At 41.0% G+C, this 14,814-nt stretch overlaps 1 protein-coding gene across 3 annotated transcripts in view; it reads right to left on the reverse strand.

Moving 5' to 3' along the window:
- Positions 1–8,074: 8,074 nt before the first annotated feature.
- Positions 8,075–14,814, reverse strand: part of NUP107 (nucleoporin 107) — a 43,150-nt gene continuing 36,410 nt past the window's right edge. For all 3 annotated transcript variants that reach the window (XM_046678399.1, XM_046678420.1, XM_046678410.1), the window contains 4 exons: positions 14,143–14,268; positions 13,630–13,743; positions 8,823–8,990; positions 8,075–8,401 (listed from right to left, as the gene is read on the reverse strand). In XM_046678399.1, the coding sequence (XP_046534355.1) occupies positions 8,276–8,401; positions 8,823–8,990; positions 13,630–13,743; positions 14,143–14,268 (534 nt within the window). In that variant the 3' untranslated portion in view covers positions 8,075–8,275. The remainder of the gene's footprint in view (positions 8,402–8,822; positions 8,991–13,629; positions 13,744–14,142; positions 14,269–14,814) is intronic.

A 14,814-nucleotide genomic window follows, 5' to 3' on the forward strand; every position in this document is an offset into this window, starting at 1 on the left:
CCACAGCCTGGCTTGATAAGTGGTGTGTAGGTCCCTCCTGGGATCTGAACCCATGAACCGTGGGCTGCCCAAGTAGAGTGCACAAATTTAACCGCTACACCAGCAGCCCAGCCCCAGTAATTTGTCTATTTTATTGACCTTTTCAAAGATTACTTCTACTGATTTTGTTTCAAGTCATTACTGTTTTCATTCTGACTTTTCCCCTCAATTTCTTGAATAGAATATTCAGTTTAGTTATTTTTATTTAAAAATAAAAGGATTTAAGGGTGTGAGTTAACCCCTTAGAGTAGCGCTGCCCACCCTCCTCTGGACAATGTAACAATGTAACATTCTCCTTGTCCTTAATTCCAAGGCAGTCTGATGACAGCCTTAATTTCCCCTCTGAGGTAAGCATTATGCCAGCACTCCTTGAGCCCGGCTTTGTGCAGGGGGCGGTATTTGGCGCTTGGGAGGTAATGGCAAGTGAAACCAGACCAGACCCTCTCTCAGAAGTTAGGAGGGAAGACTGGTACTAAAGAATTATAAACCGTAATAAATGACTCTTCTGAAGCGACGAAATATGGTCCTGTGAACGTATCCTAGAAGAACCTGATCTAAACGTGGGAAGGGGAGCTGGTCAAGGGCTTCCCCAAGGAAACGACTCTTAGAATAAGATTTGAGAACGAGCAGAAGTTAATTAGGCAGTGTCCGAAGTCCAGCCGTGGTTCTCCTGATATGCATTGTTGCCCATACCCGCCAGACTCCAGCAATCAGCAATCCCTGCTGTATTCTGTGCCTTCTTTCTGGTAAAGATTGGCACCTGAGCTAACAACTGTTGCCAATCTTTTTTCTTTCTTCTTTCTCTCCCCAAAGCCCCCTAGTGCATAGTTGTATTTTTTAGTTGTGGGCCCGTCTAGTTGTGGCATGTGGGAGACTCAGCATGGCCTGATGAGTGGTGCCATGTCCGGGCCCAGGATCCGAACCAGCAAAACCCTCAGCTGCTGAAGCAGAGCACGCGAACTTAACCACTCCGCCACGGCGCTGGCCCCTGTGTTCTGTGCCTTTTCCATTATATATTTGTATTGCCATCCTCCCTTCCAGTTTGGGAGGTTTTTGATTACTCTTTCAATCTCTTTACTTGTGATTGATCTATTCAGTTTCTCTATTTCTTCTTGATTCAGTTTTCGGAGGTGTATGAGTCCAAGAATTCAGCTATTTCTTCTATATTGGCCAATTTGTTGGCATATAGTTTATTGTAGTATTCTCTTATAATCTTTTGTATTTCTGTGGTATCTGTTGTAATTTTTCCTCTTTCATTTCTAATTTTATTTGAGGCTTCTCTCTTTTTTTCTTGTGAGTCTGGCTAAGGGTTTGTCAATTTTGTTTATCTTCTCAAAGAACCAGCTCTTAGTTTCATTGATCCTTTGTACCTTTTTTTGGTTTCAATTTTATTTCTGCTCTAATTTTTATTATTTCCCTCCTTCTGTTCACTTTGAGCTTCATTTGTTCTTCTTTTTCTAGTTCTGTTAGGTGTGGTTTAAGATTGCTTATTTGAGATTTTTCTCGTTTGTTAAGGTAGGCCTGTATTGCTATGAATTTCCCTCTTAGGACTGCTTTTGCCATATCCCGTATGAGATGGTGTGTTGTATTTTCATTTTCATTTGTCTCCAGAGATTTTTTTATTTCTCCTTTAATTTCTTCAGTGATCCCTTGGTTGTTCAGTAGCACGTTGTTTAGTCTCCACATCTTTGTCGCTTTACCATCTTTTTTCTTGTAGTTGATTTCTAGTTTCATAGCATTATGGTTGGAAAAGATGCTTGATATGATTTCAGTCTTCTTGAATTTATTGAGGCTTGCCTTGTTTCCCAGCATATGGTCTGTCCTTGAGGATGTTCCGTGTGCCCTTGAGAAGAATGTGTATTCCGATGGTTTTGGATGGAGTGCTCTGTGTATCTATTACGTCCATCTGGCCTAGGTTTTTCATTTAATTCCACTGTTTCCTTGTTGACTTTCTGTCTGGATGATCTACCCATTGATGTAAGTGTGTTGAGGTCCCCTACTATTATCGTGTTGCTGTTAATTTCTCCTTTTAGGTCTGTTAATACTTGCTGTATGTACTTTGGTGCTCCTGTGTTGGGTGCATATATATTTATAAGTGTTATGTCCTCTTGGTGGAGTGTCCCTTTTATCATTATATACTGCCCCCTTTGGTCTCTCTTTACTTGTTTTGTCTTGAAGTCTACTTTGTCTGATAAAAGTATGGCAGCGCCTGCCTTCTTTTGTTTGCCATTAGCTTGGAGTATCGTCTTCCATCCCTTCACTCTGAGCCTGTGTTTGTCGTTAAAGCTGAGGTGTGTTTCCTGGAGGCAGCATATTGTTGGGTCTTGTTTTTTAATCCGTCCAACCACTCTGTGTATTTTGATTGGAGAATTCAATCTATTTACATTTAGAGTGATTATTGATATATGAGCAGTTAATGCTGCCATTTTATCACTCGTTTTCTGGTGGTTCTGTATTTCCCTTGTTTCTCGTCCTGTATGTTTCAGACTGCCAATTCAGTTTGGTGGCTGTCTATGATGGTTTTCTCAGTATTTGTCATTTGACTTTCTGTTCTGACTTTTTGTTTAGTGGTTACTATGAAGTTTGTATAAAAGATCTCATACATGAGATAGTCCATTTTCTGATAGCCTCTTATTTCCTTAGTCTAAGCAAGTTCCATCCCTTTCCTCTCTGCTGGCTAAATTATTGTTCTCACAATTTATTCTGTTTTGTGTTGTGAGTTTGTGGTTAAAATAAAGTGATTATAGTTATTTTTGATGTTTTCCTTCCCTTTATCTTTAATGTTATAATTAAGTGTTTGCTAACCTGTTCTGATGGAGAGCTGCAATTTTCTCATTTTGTCTGCCTATTTATTTCCTTGCTCAAGGCTTCATAAACCCTTTCTTTCTTTTCTTTTCTTTTCTTTCTTTTCTTTCCTTTCTTTTCTTTCTTCCCTTCCTCCCTTCCTTCCTTCCTTTCTCTCTCTTTCTTTCTTTTTTTTTTCTTTCAGGTATGAGGGCCTTCTTGATCATTTCATCTAGGAGACGGTCTTGTGGCAATGAACTCCCTCAGCTTTTGTTTATCTGGGAAAGTTTTTATTTCTCCATCATCTGAAGGATGATTTTGCTGGATAGAGTATTCTTGGCTGAAAGTTTTTGTCTTTCAGAATTTTGAATATATCATCCCACTCTCTCCTAGCCTGTAAGGTTTCTGCTGAGAAATCTGCTGAAAGCCGGATAGGGGTTCCTTTGTAGATTATTTTCTTCTGCCTTGCTGCCCTTAGTATTTTTTCTTTGTCATCAACTTTTGCCAGTTTTACTACTATATGCCTTGGAGAAGGTCTTCTTACATTGATGTAATTAGGAGTTCTGTTATCTCCTTTCACTTGTAATTCCATCTTCTTCCCCAGGTTTGGAAAGTCCTCAGCTATTATTTCTTTGAGCAAGCTCTCTGCTTCTCTCTCCCCCTCTTCCCTTCTGGAATACCTATGATCCTTATGTTGTATTTTCTTATTGAGTTGGATACTTCTCAGATAATTTCTTCATTTCTTTTTAGTCTTAGTTCTCTCTCCTCCATGTGAAGCATTTCTATATTTCTATCCTCTAAAATGGTCATTCTGTCTTCTGTAATATCAGCTCTGTTATTTAAGGACTCCAGATTTTTCTTTATCTCATTCATTGTGTTTTTAATCTCCAAGATTTCTGGTTGGTTTTTCTTTATAGTTTCAATTTCTTTTGAAGAATGTGAAGAATTCCTTCCATTCATTAATTTTATTCCTGATTTCATTGAACTGTCTGAGTTTTTTTGTAACTCGTTGTGTTTTCTATGATAGCTATTTTGAATTCTCTGTCATTTAGATTGTAAATTTCTGTGACTTGAGGATTGATTTCTGGGTGCTTGTCGTTGTCCTTCTGGTCTGGAGTGTTAGCTACCTCTTCACGCTCTTTGATGGGGTGGACTTATGCCCTTGCATAGTGGTAGTATCTGGTCTCACATTCCACCTGCCACCACTGGAAGAGGGGTGCAGGAGCTGTGTATTCTGAGCCTGCTGCAGTCCCTGGCTGTTGAGCCTGTCTCTTGGAAGCTGTGCTGACAGGGTCTGTCTGCATTTGCCTGCAGGCTGCCACTGCTTTACACACATAGGCACACAGGTGCTCTGGCAGGGGTCTCCAGCTCTGGCTGACTGGCTGAGCTGATGCACTGGGTGGGAGGGGCTCTCTCTTTCACATGCAGTCCCAGGGGTGATCCTGCTCCACCCTCGCTCTCTGCCCTCGTGGGATGCTTGGCTTGGTGAAGATGCCCCTGTGATTGCTTAGCCTCCTCAGTGGTGGAGTGTTCCCACAGGCTGGGAGGCAACTCTGAGAGCGAAGGTGTTCTTGCAGAGGGCTGCCCCCACCCCATCAGAGCCGGGTGTGGTCCTGTGCCCTAGATTGCTGTCCTTTGGGGAGGCAGAGGAGTTCCTCTTACCTCCTTCCTCTGTCTCCCGGGGGTCCAGCACCTCCACCTTCAGATGTCTGGCTGCGTGGGCCTCTCAGACGTCTTTTGTGGTGTATGAATGCCCTCTGTTGGTTTATGAGAGTCCTTTTTGTTGTATCTTAGCAGGGAGAGTCTAAGGGAGGAGCTCCTTCTTCATGATGCTGACATCCCTCCCTTCCAGTTTGGATCCACAGAGCCCTCCCTGAGCAATGCTTTACAGCATTCACCCTCTTCTGCACTCCAGATAAGAGCCTAGACCCCCCATCTTCATTTAGTGTATTCAAATCATGGCTCCTTGTGATTATAGATTTGGATTGATAATCTTAGCATGGATGGTAAATTATGTTTTTATCATTCCTCAATTTCTGTTATAATATTTGAAAATGGTTAAAATATGAACTCTGAAATTTGGGTTAAAAGATAAAAATACCTAGTGGGTTCCAGCTGCCATTTGGTTTAGGGTCATTCAAGACGTTCCTGAGTCTAACCACATCTTTGACACTCATCCAGTTTTCCAGTGTTCCAGAACACGTACCTGTCCAGGCTGACTTATTGGGTCAGTGACTTTCTCTACCTCCTTCACCAGAGCACAGCTGCCCTAACCCTTATTCATCCTGAAATGTGATGATTATCCTTTTTCTTATTTACAGATGTTGAAAATTGAGGTTCATGGCTGTTATCTTGCAGCTAGAATGGGATGAGACTAAGATTCAAACCCAAGTTTCTCTGGCTCCACGGCCCACTTTCCCTCCTTTTTATTATGGAAAATTTCAAACTTGTGCAAAGTTAAAATGGTGTGGTGAAGCCTCCTGTACCCATCGCCTGGTTTCACAAACTGCCCTTCTGGTTTTGTATATACCCACACCTCCATTCAATTTTTAAAAGGTAAATTTGCATTCTTTCAAGTGCACAAATCTTAAACTGTAGTTTTTGACAAATGGATGCATTTGTGTAACCCACACTCCTGTCAAGATACAGAATATTTCCATCACCCCACAAAATTCCCTAGAGACACCCCTCCCCACCCCCAAGTGGAAGCCCCCATTCTGATTTTTCTTCACCAGATTGGTTTTAACTGTTCTAGAACACCTTATAATTAATTGGTCATACGTGTGCTCTTCTTATGTCTAGGTTCTTTTGTGGAGTAGATCAATTCTTTCCTTTCACATTGCCGAGTAGTATTGTTTCATATGAACATAACCACAATTTGTTTAGCCATTCTCCTATTGATGGGCATTTGGGTCATTTCGGTCATTTCCAGTTTTGGGCTATTGTAAATAATGCTGCTGTCAATACTTTTGTAGTGTTTTTGTGGCATTTATTTTCATTTCTCTTGGGTACACATGTAGGAGTGAAATTTCTTGGTTAAAGGGTAGGTGATTATAAGAAATAGTCAAAACTTTCCCCCAAAATTACACCACTTACATTCTCCCCAGCAATGTATCACTCACAGTTGCTCAGCATCCTTGCAGCCAGTTGTGTTGCCAGCCTTTTTACTTTAGCCGTTTTGATGGGGATGTGTAGTGATCTCTCGTGGATTTAATTTGCATTCACCATTGATTTGAGCGCTTTTTCATGGGCTCACTGGTTATGTATGTCTTCCTTTGTGAATCACCTGTTCTAGTATTTTGCCCACTTTTTAGGTTTTTTTGTCCTTTTTTATTGAGTTGTAAGAGTTCTTTATATATTCTGGATATGAGTTGTTTGGTCAGATATATTTTTGCAAATATTCTCTCCTAGTCTGTGGCTTGCTTATTTATTTTCTTACTGGTGTCTTTGTGAGCAGTTTTATATTTTTATCAGTTTTTTCCTTTATGGTTATTGCTTTCTGTCTCTTGTATAGGAAATACTTGCTTACTCTCAGGTGAGAAAGATATTCTTTTTTTTAAAGGCTTTACAGTTTTAGCTGTTATATTCAGGTTTACAATCCATCTCTAATCAATTTTTCGGTATGGTATACAGTGGGAGTCGAGGTTCATTTAGTTTCCATGTGGATCTTCAGTTGTTCCATCACGATTAGTTGAACTCCACCTAGATCTTTTATTTTGAAAATTTTAAATCTACAGGAAAGTTGAATGACTAGCATAATAAACACTCCTGTCCCTTCACACTGATTCACTGGTTAACATTTTGCTATATTTGCTTTATCTGTGTCAACTTTTAAAGCTGGACCATTTTGTAGTGCAGATTTCATGACCTTTCATGCTACGTTGTGCAGCATGCATCTCCTGAGAATAAGGACAGTCACCTACCTACCATAATACCATTAAGGCACCTAAGAAAATCAACATTCAGTCATGCTCACTAATAGACCATCTGTTTTCCTACTGGAGTTTTGATAGGAATTGTGTTAAACCTGTGTATCAATTTGGGGGAGACTTGACATCTTTACTATGTTGAGTCTTCCAATTAATGAACATGGTGTGTCTCCATTTATTTTGCTCTTTGGTTTCTTTCATCGGTATTTTGTAGTTTTTCAGCATACAAATCCCACATGTGTTTTGTTAGTTACACTTCCATATCAGTTCATACTGCTCCACCTCAGTTTTTAAATGGCTGCGTGGGAAGGCATAAGAATTAAAGAGGCTTCGATAAGTGAACATTTCATCTTGGGTCACTTTAGCTAGCCTAAATCAAAACTTGAGGCAGAACCCACTGTCTCTACACCTCTTCCCAGCCAATGCCAGGACGACAGTTATGATCAATGACTGCTGTCTGCCTCAGGTACAGGAGGGCTACCAGTACCCACCTGATTTAAGCCAGAATGCCCCGAACCTAGCTGATTAGAATCACCTATGGTGTATTATATTCAACAGTGCAAATCCTGTGGCCCGATCCCAGGCCTCCTGAGCCGGCCATCTCTAAGGGGAGCATCCTCAGATATGTACTGAACTCCTCAGGAGGGTTCAGGTGGTGAGCCAGCTGTGGGAGTTACTAGCCTAGACGGTGTTTTGTGTTTGAGTTGCACTCTCTCCCATTTGTGAGTCCTGTGCTCTTGTCCCTTTGGCACACTTGCTGATGTGCAGATGTGTACTCCCCAGTTCTTGGCCTTTCTCATGCCGATTCCTTAATCTGTAGTGCCTTCACCTTCCTGTGCTTTAGTCTCTTTGCAAATTCAGTGCATTACTCAGACCCCAGCCCAAATCCTACTTCCTTGGAGACCTTTTAGCTGGAAGTCATTTCTTCCTGTTCTGATTCCTTGCGTCTCCCCTGCTAGGAGGGCTGGATTTGATCTCGCAGCTTCTGTACCCCAGTGTCCCCAGTGCTCACTGTGCGCCAGATACCACACTCGGCCCATTTTAGAGCAGGTTTACTGAATGAGTTGATAAACTAGAAATGTCTTCAAAATAAAGAAAATAATATTCTTGCTATGTTCACCATCTTAATTGTAATATTTAAAAAACACTAAATTTTATGATAAATGAGAAATTACACCCCTGGCTTAAAAATGAATCTCCTTTTTATCATCTTCATAATTTTAAGATATCAGAGTACTAATAATCACAGGAAAAAATAGGAAATTCAGTTTCTTATTACATAAAGAGACAATCCTGGAATTTTTAAGAACAGCAAATTTTAATTTTTATATGATTTTATTAATAAACAGGGAAATACTGATATAATACATTAACAGTGCCACCATAATATTCTGAAAAGTACAAAATTCAAATATCTAAATTTTACAAACGTTTTCCCCATGATAACTCAAAAGAAAAAACCCAGTAATTACAAATATGTATATTTTATAAGAAATTCCCATTTATCACGGAAATTAGTGTGATTACAAAGAGTGGGTGAACTCGGACTGAATCTCATAACCTAACGGATCAAGACCCTGGTCTAGGAGCGTTAGGGAGGACTCTCTCAACTTCTGCAGCAATTTCCTGAGCTCCTCCTTAGAAAACACCTGATGGTACACAAGAGAAAAAGTTAAGAATGAGAACAAAGTATGAACCTACTGTCACCTAAGCAACCTGATTAGCTTAACGCAAGAAGAAATTCCTCTTTTAAGATTTGTGCAGCCAGAGGCCAGCACATTAGCATGGCCCAAGAACTTGAGAGCTGCGTCTCTGAGCCAGTCTGTGTGCTTCTAACTGCTTAGAAACGTATACATATTTTGGGAAAAAAGCACAAACATAACTGGACCATCATCACTTTAAGGAAATCTAAGCATCATTTTTGAAATGGCTGCATGGTAAGGTACAAGAATTAAAGAGGCTTTGATAAGTGAACAAGCTAAAAAATATAAACACATCTCACAAAATTAAATATTATTACAGAAATTATCAGATCACTAAAATCTAAAAGTGCAATGCTCTGGAACTTACCAGATACAGTTTGTGGCGCTCAGAGGACACCATATCTGCTAACTGCAGGCATTCCTGATACTGGCCAGTACTGTGCAATATGGTATGAAGCAGAAAACACAGCATAGGCAGACAAAGCTTTCTCAGTAAAACCATCTGATGTGTTCTTTCATGGTCTTCTTCAGCATCCTACAGACAGACATCAAGCAGTCACTTTAACAACTTTAAGCTAAATACACTTATAAAAAAGTCAAGGACTAAATCAAAACCGAAATGCAAGTGCCCGTTAAAAATAAGACAAGGGCAGTTCAGTCATGGTATCGAGTAGACAAGGCTGGCACAAAAGCATGAAGACGAACAAAATACACTACAGAGGAGTCACAGATGTGATAATGGACTCAAAATGCTTCTGAATTTGCATTTCTAGTATACAAACATATACAACGGGAGTAAGCAAGACTGAAGCCCACCAAGGCAAACATCAGAGCAGAAGACAACCCCACCCAGACATGCGCAGATGGAGGTGCCACCGCTCCCAGGAGGGCTGAGAACCCACCAGACCACCGCAGGGGCTGCGGTCACGGGAGAGAGGGACAGCTTCATGGCAAATGCTTTTTTTCCGCCTGGGAAAGATTCACCCTGAGTAACATCTGTTGCCAATCTTCCTCTGCTTTTTTCCCCTCCCCACAGCCTCAGTACATAGTTGTATATCCTAGTTGTTAGTCCTTCTAGTTCATCTCTGTGAGCCACTGCCACAGCATGGCTTCTGACAGATGGGTGGGGTGGTTCTGCACCTGGGCACCAAACTGGACTGTCAAAGGGGAGCACGCTGAACTTTAACCACTAGGCGTCAGGGCTGGCTCAGCACTTCTTATAAGTATACATAGATCTTTCTAGAAAGTTACGTGGGAGTAAGAGTGCAGAAGACCTTTTACGCCCTCTACAGTTTCTTACAACACATTTGAAAACTCAAATAATTAAAATAATAAAAAGGTACCCAACCACACTAAGATTTCTGAAATAATCTTAAAAATAGGAAGGAAATCCACAGAACTGATGGTGTAAAACAAAATAGAAAGACGAGAAGCTAAAACAACAACTGCTCCTTTGAGAAGCCTAATAAGACACCTACTGACTTTTTAAAAAGGCGGCATCTTCTTAGAAGTTTGGAAATTGTTTTTCTTTATGACAGTTATATCAATCACTAAAAATATCTTCATGTGAGAGGCTGTATTAAGTTGCTAAAGCATTTTTCAAAGGCAGATATGGGTGGAGGTGTGAAGCAACACGATGTAATCTGGTAATTCTACCAATGGGTAATTGTACTTAGTCTGACCTGGGTCAGATTCCACACTTAGGGAAAATCACTGTCTATCGATCTTTCAGTCTTTGTTTTGAGAGATAAGTACACAAAAGCAAACATTAAAATGCATGCTTTGCATTTCCTTAGCTTTAAAAAGGAAAGCTTCTCCATTTCTTTTCCCCAGGAGGCACTCACCACCTTCAGAGGTGGATTTCACACACCTCACAGTCTTACTTGTAATTCCTGTTAGCGATTTCTACTGGAACCTGTTAAGGATGAGAGGACTGCCTCCTCCTGGGTCATTCCATCTGTGCCAGATGTCGTCTTTCCCCTTATGCTAAAGAGGCAAAGTACCCCTGGCTCCTAGACTCCTTATCACCCCCAGGTAGGTGCAGGCTTTTTTTTTTTTAAAGATTTTATTTTTCCTTTTTCTTTCAAAGCCCCCTGGTACATAGTTATGTATTTTTAGTTGTGGGTCCTTCTCACTGTAGCATGTGGGACACTGCCTCAGCATGGCTTGACGAGTGGTGCCACATCCGCGCCCAGGATTTGAACTGTTGAAACTCTGGGCCACCGAAGCGGAGTGCACGAACTTAACCACTCGGCCACGGGGCCGGCCCCAGCTATAGGCTTTTTAACAGCCTTATCTCACAGGATGGATTCTGGCACTGCATCTCCTGAATCCTGCTGCTGCCAAATGTCAGCAGTGTTACAGGAGATCTCTTTGGCTGACTCTAGTGGATTCCCATCCCAGCAGATCAGGGGCTGTCAACCGTCTAGAATCATGCCTGATAGATCCAGCAATTTGCCACAAGGAAAAGGGAACACATTATTCTGCCACAACCTATGATATTTCCCTCATCTAAATAAAGAAAAGGTTTGAAAAATCCTGTAAATATAAAAAACGAAAAGATTCTTTCCATCAGGGACATACGGTGCCTTATATGTGAGAAAAACTGAGTAACTGATTTGTGCTGAAAGCAGGAGCTGACCTGTACTGACATTAGAGGTATCCCTAACATGAAGACAGTGCCTTCACCCCAATAATGTAGTGCCATTCATTTGCCAAGTATTTCCTGAAAGCCTCTTATGTTCCGGGCATTATTTTAAGAGCCAGAGTCAGAGAAATGAAGGAAACAATGCTGCTCCCTTCCACAAGGTTGCATCCTAACGAGAGGAGACATACAAAAAGCAAATAAATGTACATTATATCAGATTGTGATAAGTGCCACTAAGAAAACTAACGCAAGATAAGGAGATAGAAAGTAAGAGGTGGGTGCATATACATACACATGCTATTAGGATAGGGTGGCTGGGGTTGGGAGGGTCTCTAAAGAGATGACGTTTGAGCAGCCTGCTGAAGGAAGCAGGGAGGCCACCCGTGCAGACATCTCGGGGAAGGAGCGTTCTTGGCAGAGGAGGAACAGCAAAGAAGCCCAGGAGCGGGACCGTAGTGAGGGGAGGGCAGCAGCGTGCAGGACTGGGGAGGTGGTCAAGTCCAGTGTGCGTGATCCTGGACGTCAAGAAAAATCTGTGTTTTATTCAAAGTGCAGTGAGAAGCCATCAGAAGGTTCTGAGTAGGAGAGTGACATCTATTTCATTTTAAAAGGATTGGGGCTGATCTGTGTGAGAAAGGAACTGTAGAAGAAAGAGTGGGAAGCAAGGGAAAGACAGTTGAGGCTTTGACAAGACGAGAATGTGGTGGAGGCAGAGATGGCAACAAGTAGGTAAAGATGACCTGCCTGCTCCATCCTCCTGCCTCCACACAAGGGGACCATTCTACAGTCTGTAAAAACCTGAGGTACAGACTAAGAGACAGCGTGGAATGCCAGGGCTATCCTGAACAGCTGTGCTTGCACAATGGTGTCTGGCCAGGTGAAGGAGTGGGGGTTGTGTTCCAGTCTATGGGTTACACGCACTTGGCATGCACTCTCTGTGTAAGAGAAGGGTACCATTTCCCTTCTTATACAAGTTTCTGTGCACCATATTTCTGTGTACCATTTCCTAATTCTTATACAAGTGATGCATGTGCTAGCGGGAGCCTTGAATAATTCCCTATTTTGTTGAAGATGTAAGAATATTAAGCTAAACTCAACCGAGGTGACTCAAAATATCATAATTTATCATTTGAGCATCCAAGAAACCTGTTCTTGTCTGGAGTAGATCTGAAGAAGTGACTGAGACTGAATATTGATTTTTAAATATTTGAGAAAACAAAGTGGTTATCATCCAGTGCTTTCCATTCCAATGCCATTTTTACAATACGCCAGACTGTCTATTTTGTGGCTTTCATGATCTAATCTACTAAGATTAACTACTAATTAGAATAAAGATTTATGTATAAATAAGGCACTCAAGTCTTCAAAATTTAAAGGACATTTTTTTAGCATTTTGCAACACTAAAATTTTATCTCCATGAACACCAGCACAAGTCAGAACAGAAGAGTTTAGCCTGAGGAATGTGCTAAAGCTTCAAAACTATGAAGTCAGCAGAGTTCCAGTATGAATTTTAGGATAAGAAGTGGAGACTGTTAAGGTAATTACTCTATCAGGAATAGTAGCAAATTGGGGCTCAAATTGTCTCCTGTGCCTATTGTTTTTTGCTTCTGATCAGAAAAGGGAAGCCAGAGGAGCTAGAAAAATGGAGTAGCCAAAGAAATAGCAGTGACTATATTGGGACATGGGAACGGTGGAAGGGAAGATACCAAGGACACTCCTTGGTTTCTCTGAAGAGCCAAGACCCCAGCACTTCAGTTCACCTTGCAGGGATCACAGGTCTGCAGAGGCAAAACTCATCACTCCCTGCGTCCATCACACCCCAGGGCCGGCCTCAGTGTCCTCCCTGCACGTGACGGTCACCTGCAGCACCCTTCCTCTCCTCGGCTCCTGCAAGTTCTACCCCATTCGTTCAAGACTCAGGCAAACGCAGCACCGTTCGAGCATCCCATCCAGATCTCTTCCAGGAAGAAGCAACCTGTTCTTTTCCCAAACTCATAAAATATTTAATCTATGCTTCTGTAACTGGTTCTCAACCCAGGCTACACATTAAAGCTCTCCAGGTGATTAAAAAAAAGGCCCAGTCCCACCTCAGACCAATTATGTCAGAACCTCTAGGGCTGGAAGCCAGTGTCTTTCAAAGGCTCCTCAGGTCACTCAGTGGACAGCTCAGAGGGGAGAGCCACTGCTTCATGTACGTCTCACTCACGCTACTAGACTTATCTTCACACCCCTAAACTGACTTGAGTACATGTATAATTAAGGTTTTAGGTCCTGAATTTAAAAAAATTAGATTTCAGTATCCTGAGTGAACATATTATATCTGCAGAAATCGTTTACCCGAGAGTCAAATATTCCTATGCCCTAGTAGTGTTTGCAGTTTTGGCTTAAATTACGGGATGCTCAGTTGTAAGCACAATGGTTATAGAAGATCGACAGACGCTCCTGTTGAGACAGAACTTTAAAAAAAGACATAGTTTGTTTTGAGGTTTTCTTTGCATTCAGCTATAAATAATGCGCACAGCTTACCTCTCTCACATCCACCATCCACCCTCCATCAACAAACAACAAGACGTTGTACATTTTTTCCTTCACGTCAGCAGTTAGGGCATCCAAGTGCCCTTTCCAGATACTGTAATCCATCTGCAAAGCAGACACAGAGCAGATGTATAATGGGCTGAACCCAACGAAGGATGGATTTGTAAAGTACAGACAGGAATATACACATGGAACATCATTCTGAAGAGCTGACATTGTCAGCCAAATATAAATATAAATATCAACACCAACAGATTGCAGGTAAACAAAACACTAAAATGTTAACTTTGTAAATGAACAGTAATGACAGCTGAAGGTATGTTTTATGTTTGGTTAATTATCTACAGAAAAGTAAATAAATAGATGGCTCTTTTTCAAAGTGGAACATTACTGGGAAGATCGCCTGTTACAATAGGAATGTCGTTGCTGAGGAAGTAACCTCTTTAAATATATGACATATATTTTTTAGGTGTAATAGACGTGTCTCATCTATATTCAACGTACCTCATATTTCTTTTCTTTGTGTTCATGAGCCACTTTCTCAGTGAAAGTTGCCTGAGTTATCAAAGTAGGTTTTTGTGGAGCCGAATTCATATGCTTAAACCACTCATTAAAGGTTTCATGGGCTTCCTAAAATGTAAAATAAAATAGAAAGATATGAAAAAGAAATAAAACTTTTCACATATGTTCAACAAAGCTTTTAAAATTTGGTTCTTAGAAATAATTTTGCAGCATCAAGAAATAAAACTGTTTAATATTTACTTTTTATGCACAAAGAATCATTGTGAATAACTGTTTTGTGAATAACAGCAAGGTGTATATATATATGTGTGTGTGTGTATATGTTGTGTTTTCTGGGACCCACTCCTCAGCACCCTGCTACATATGTATCTTGGCATTTATCAGTCTGTGATGTTGTCGTCACCCTGTGATGATGTCACCTTGTGATGTTGTCACTCTGTGAGTACGCATGTTTACATGTGTCTTGACTAGCCTATTAGCTTTCAGAGGACAAGGATGGACAGCCATCCACAGATTAAGTGCTAGAACCCAGCCCAATGAAATTACTTCATTGTTTGTTGAATGAAGTTTTAGTAAGTATGTTATTTTAGTCATAACAAATATACAATATCTTGCTTTTCTCAGTTACTGCCAAACAGCAGAAATACTGAAGTT

Source organism: Equus quagga, chromosome 1, assembly GCF_021613505.1.
Source record: "Equus quagga isolate Etosha38 chromosome 1, UCLA_HA_Equagga_1.0, whole genome shotgun sequence".
NCBI lineage: Eukaryota > Metazoa > Chordata > Mammalia > Perissodactyla > Equidae > Equus > Equus quagga.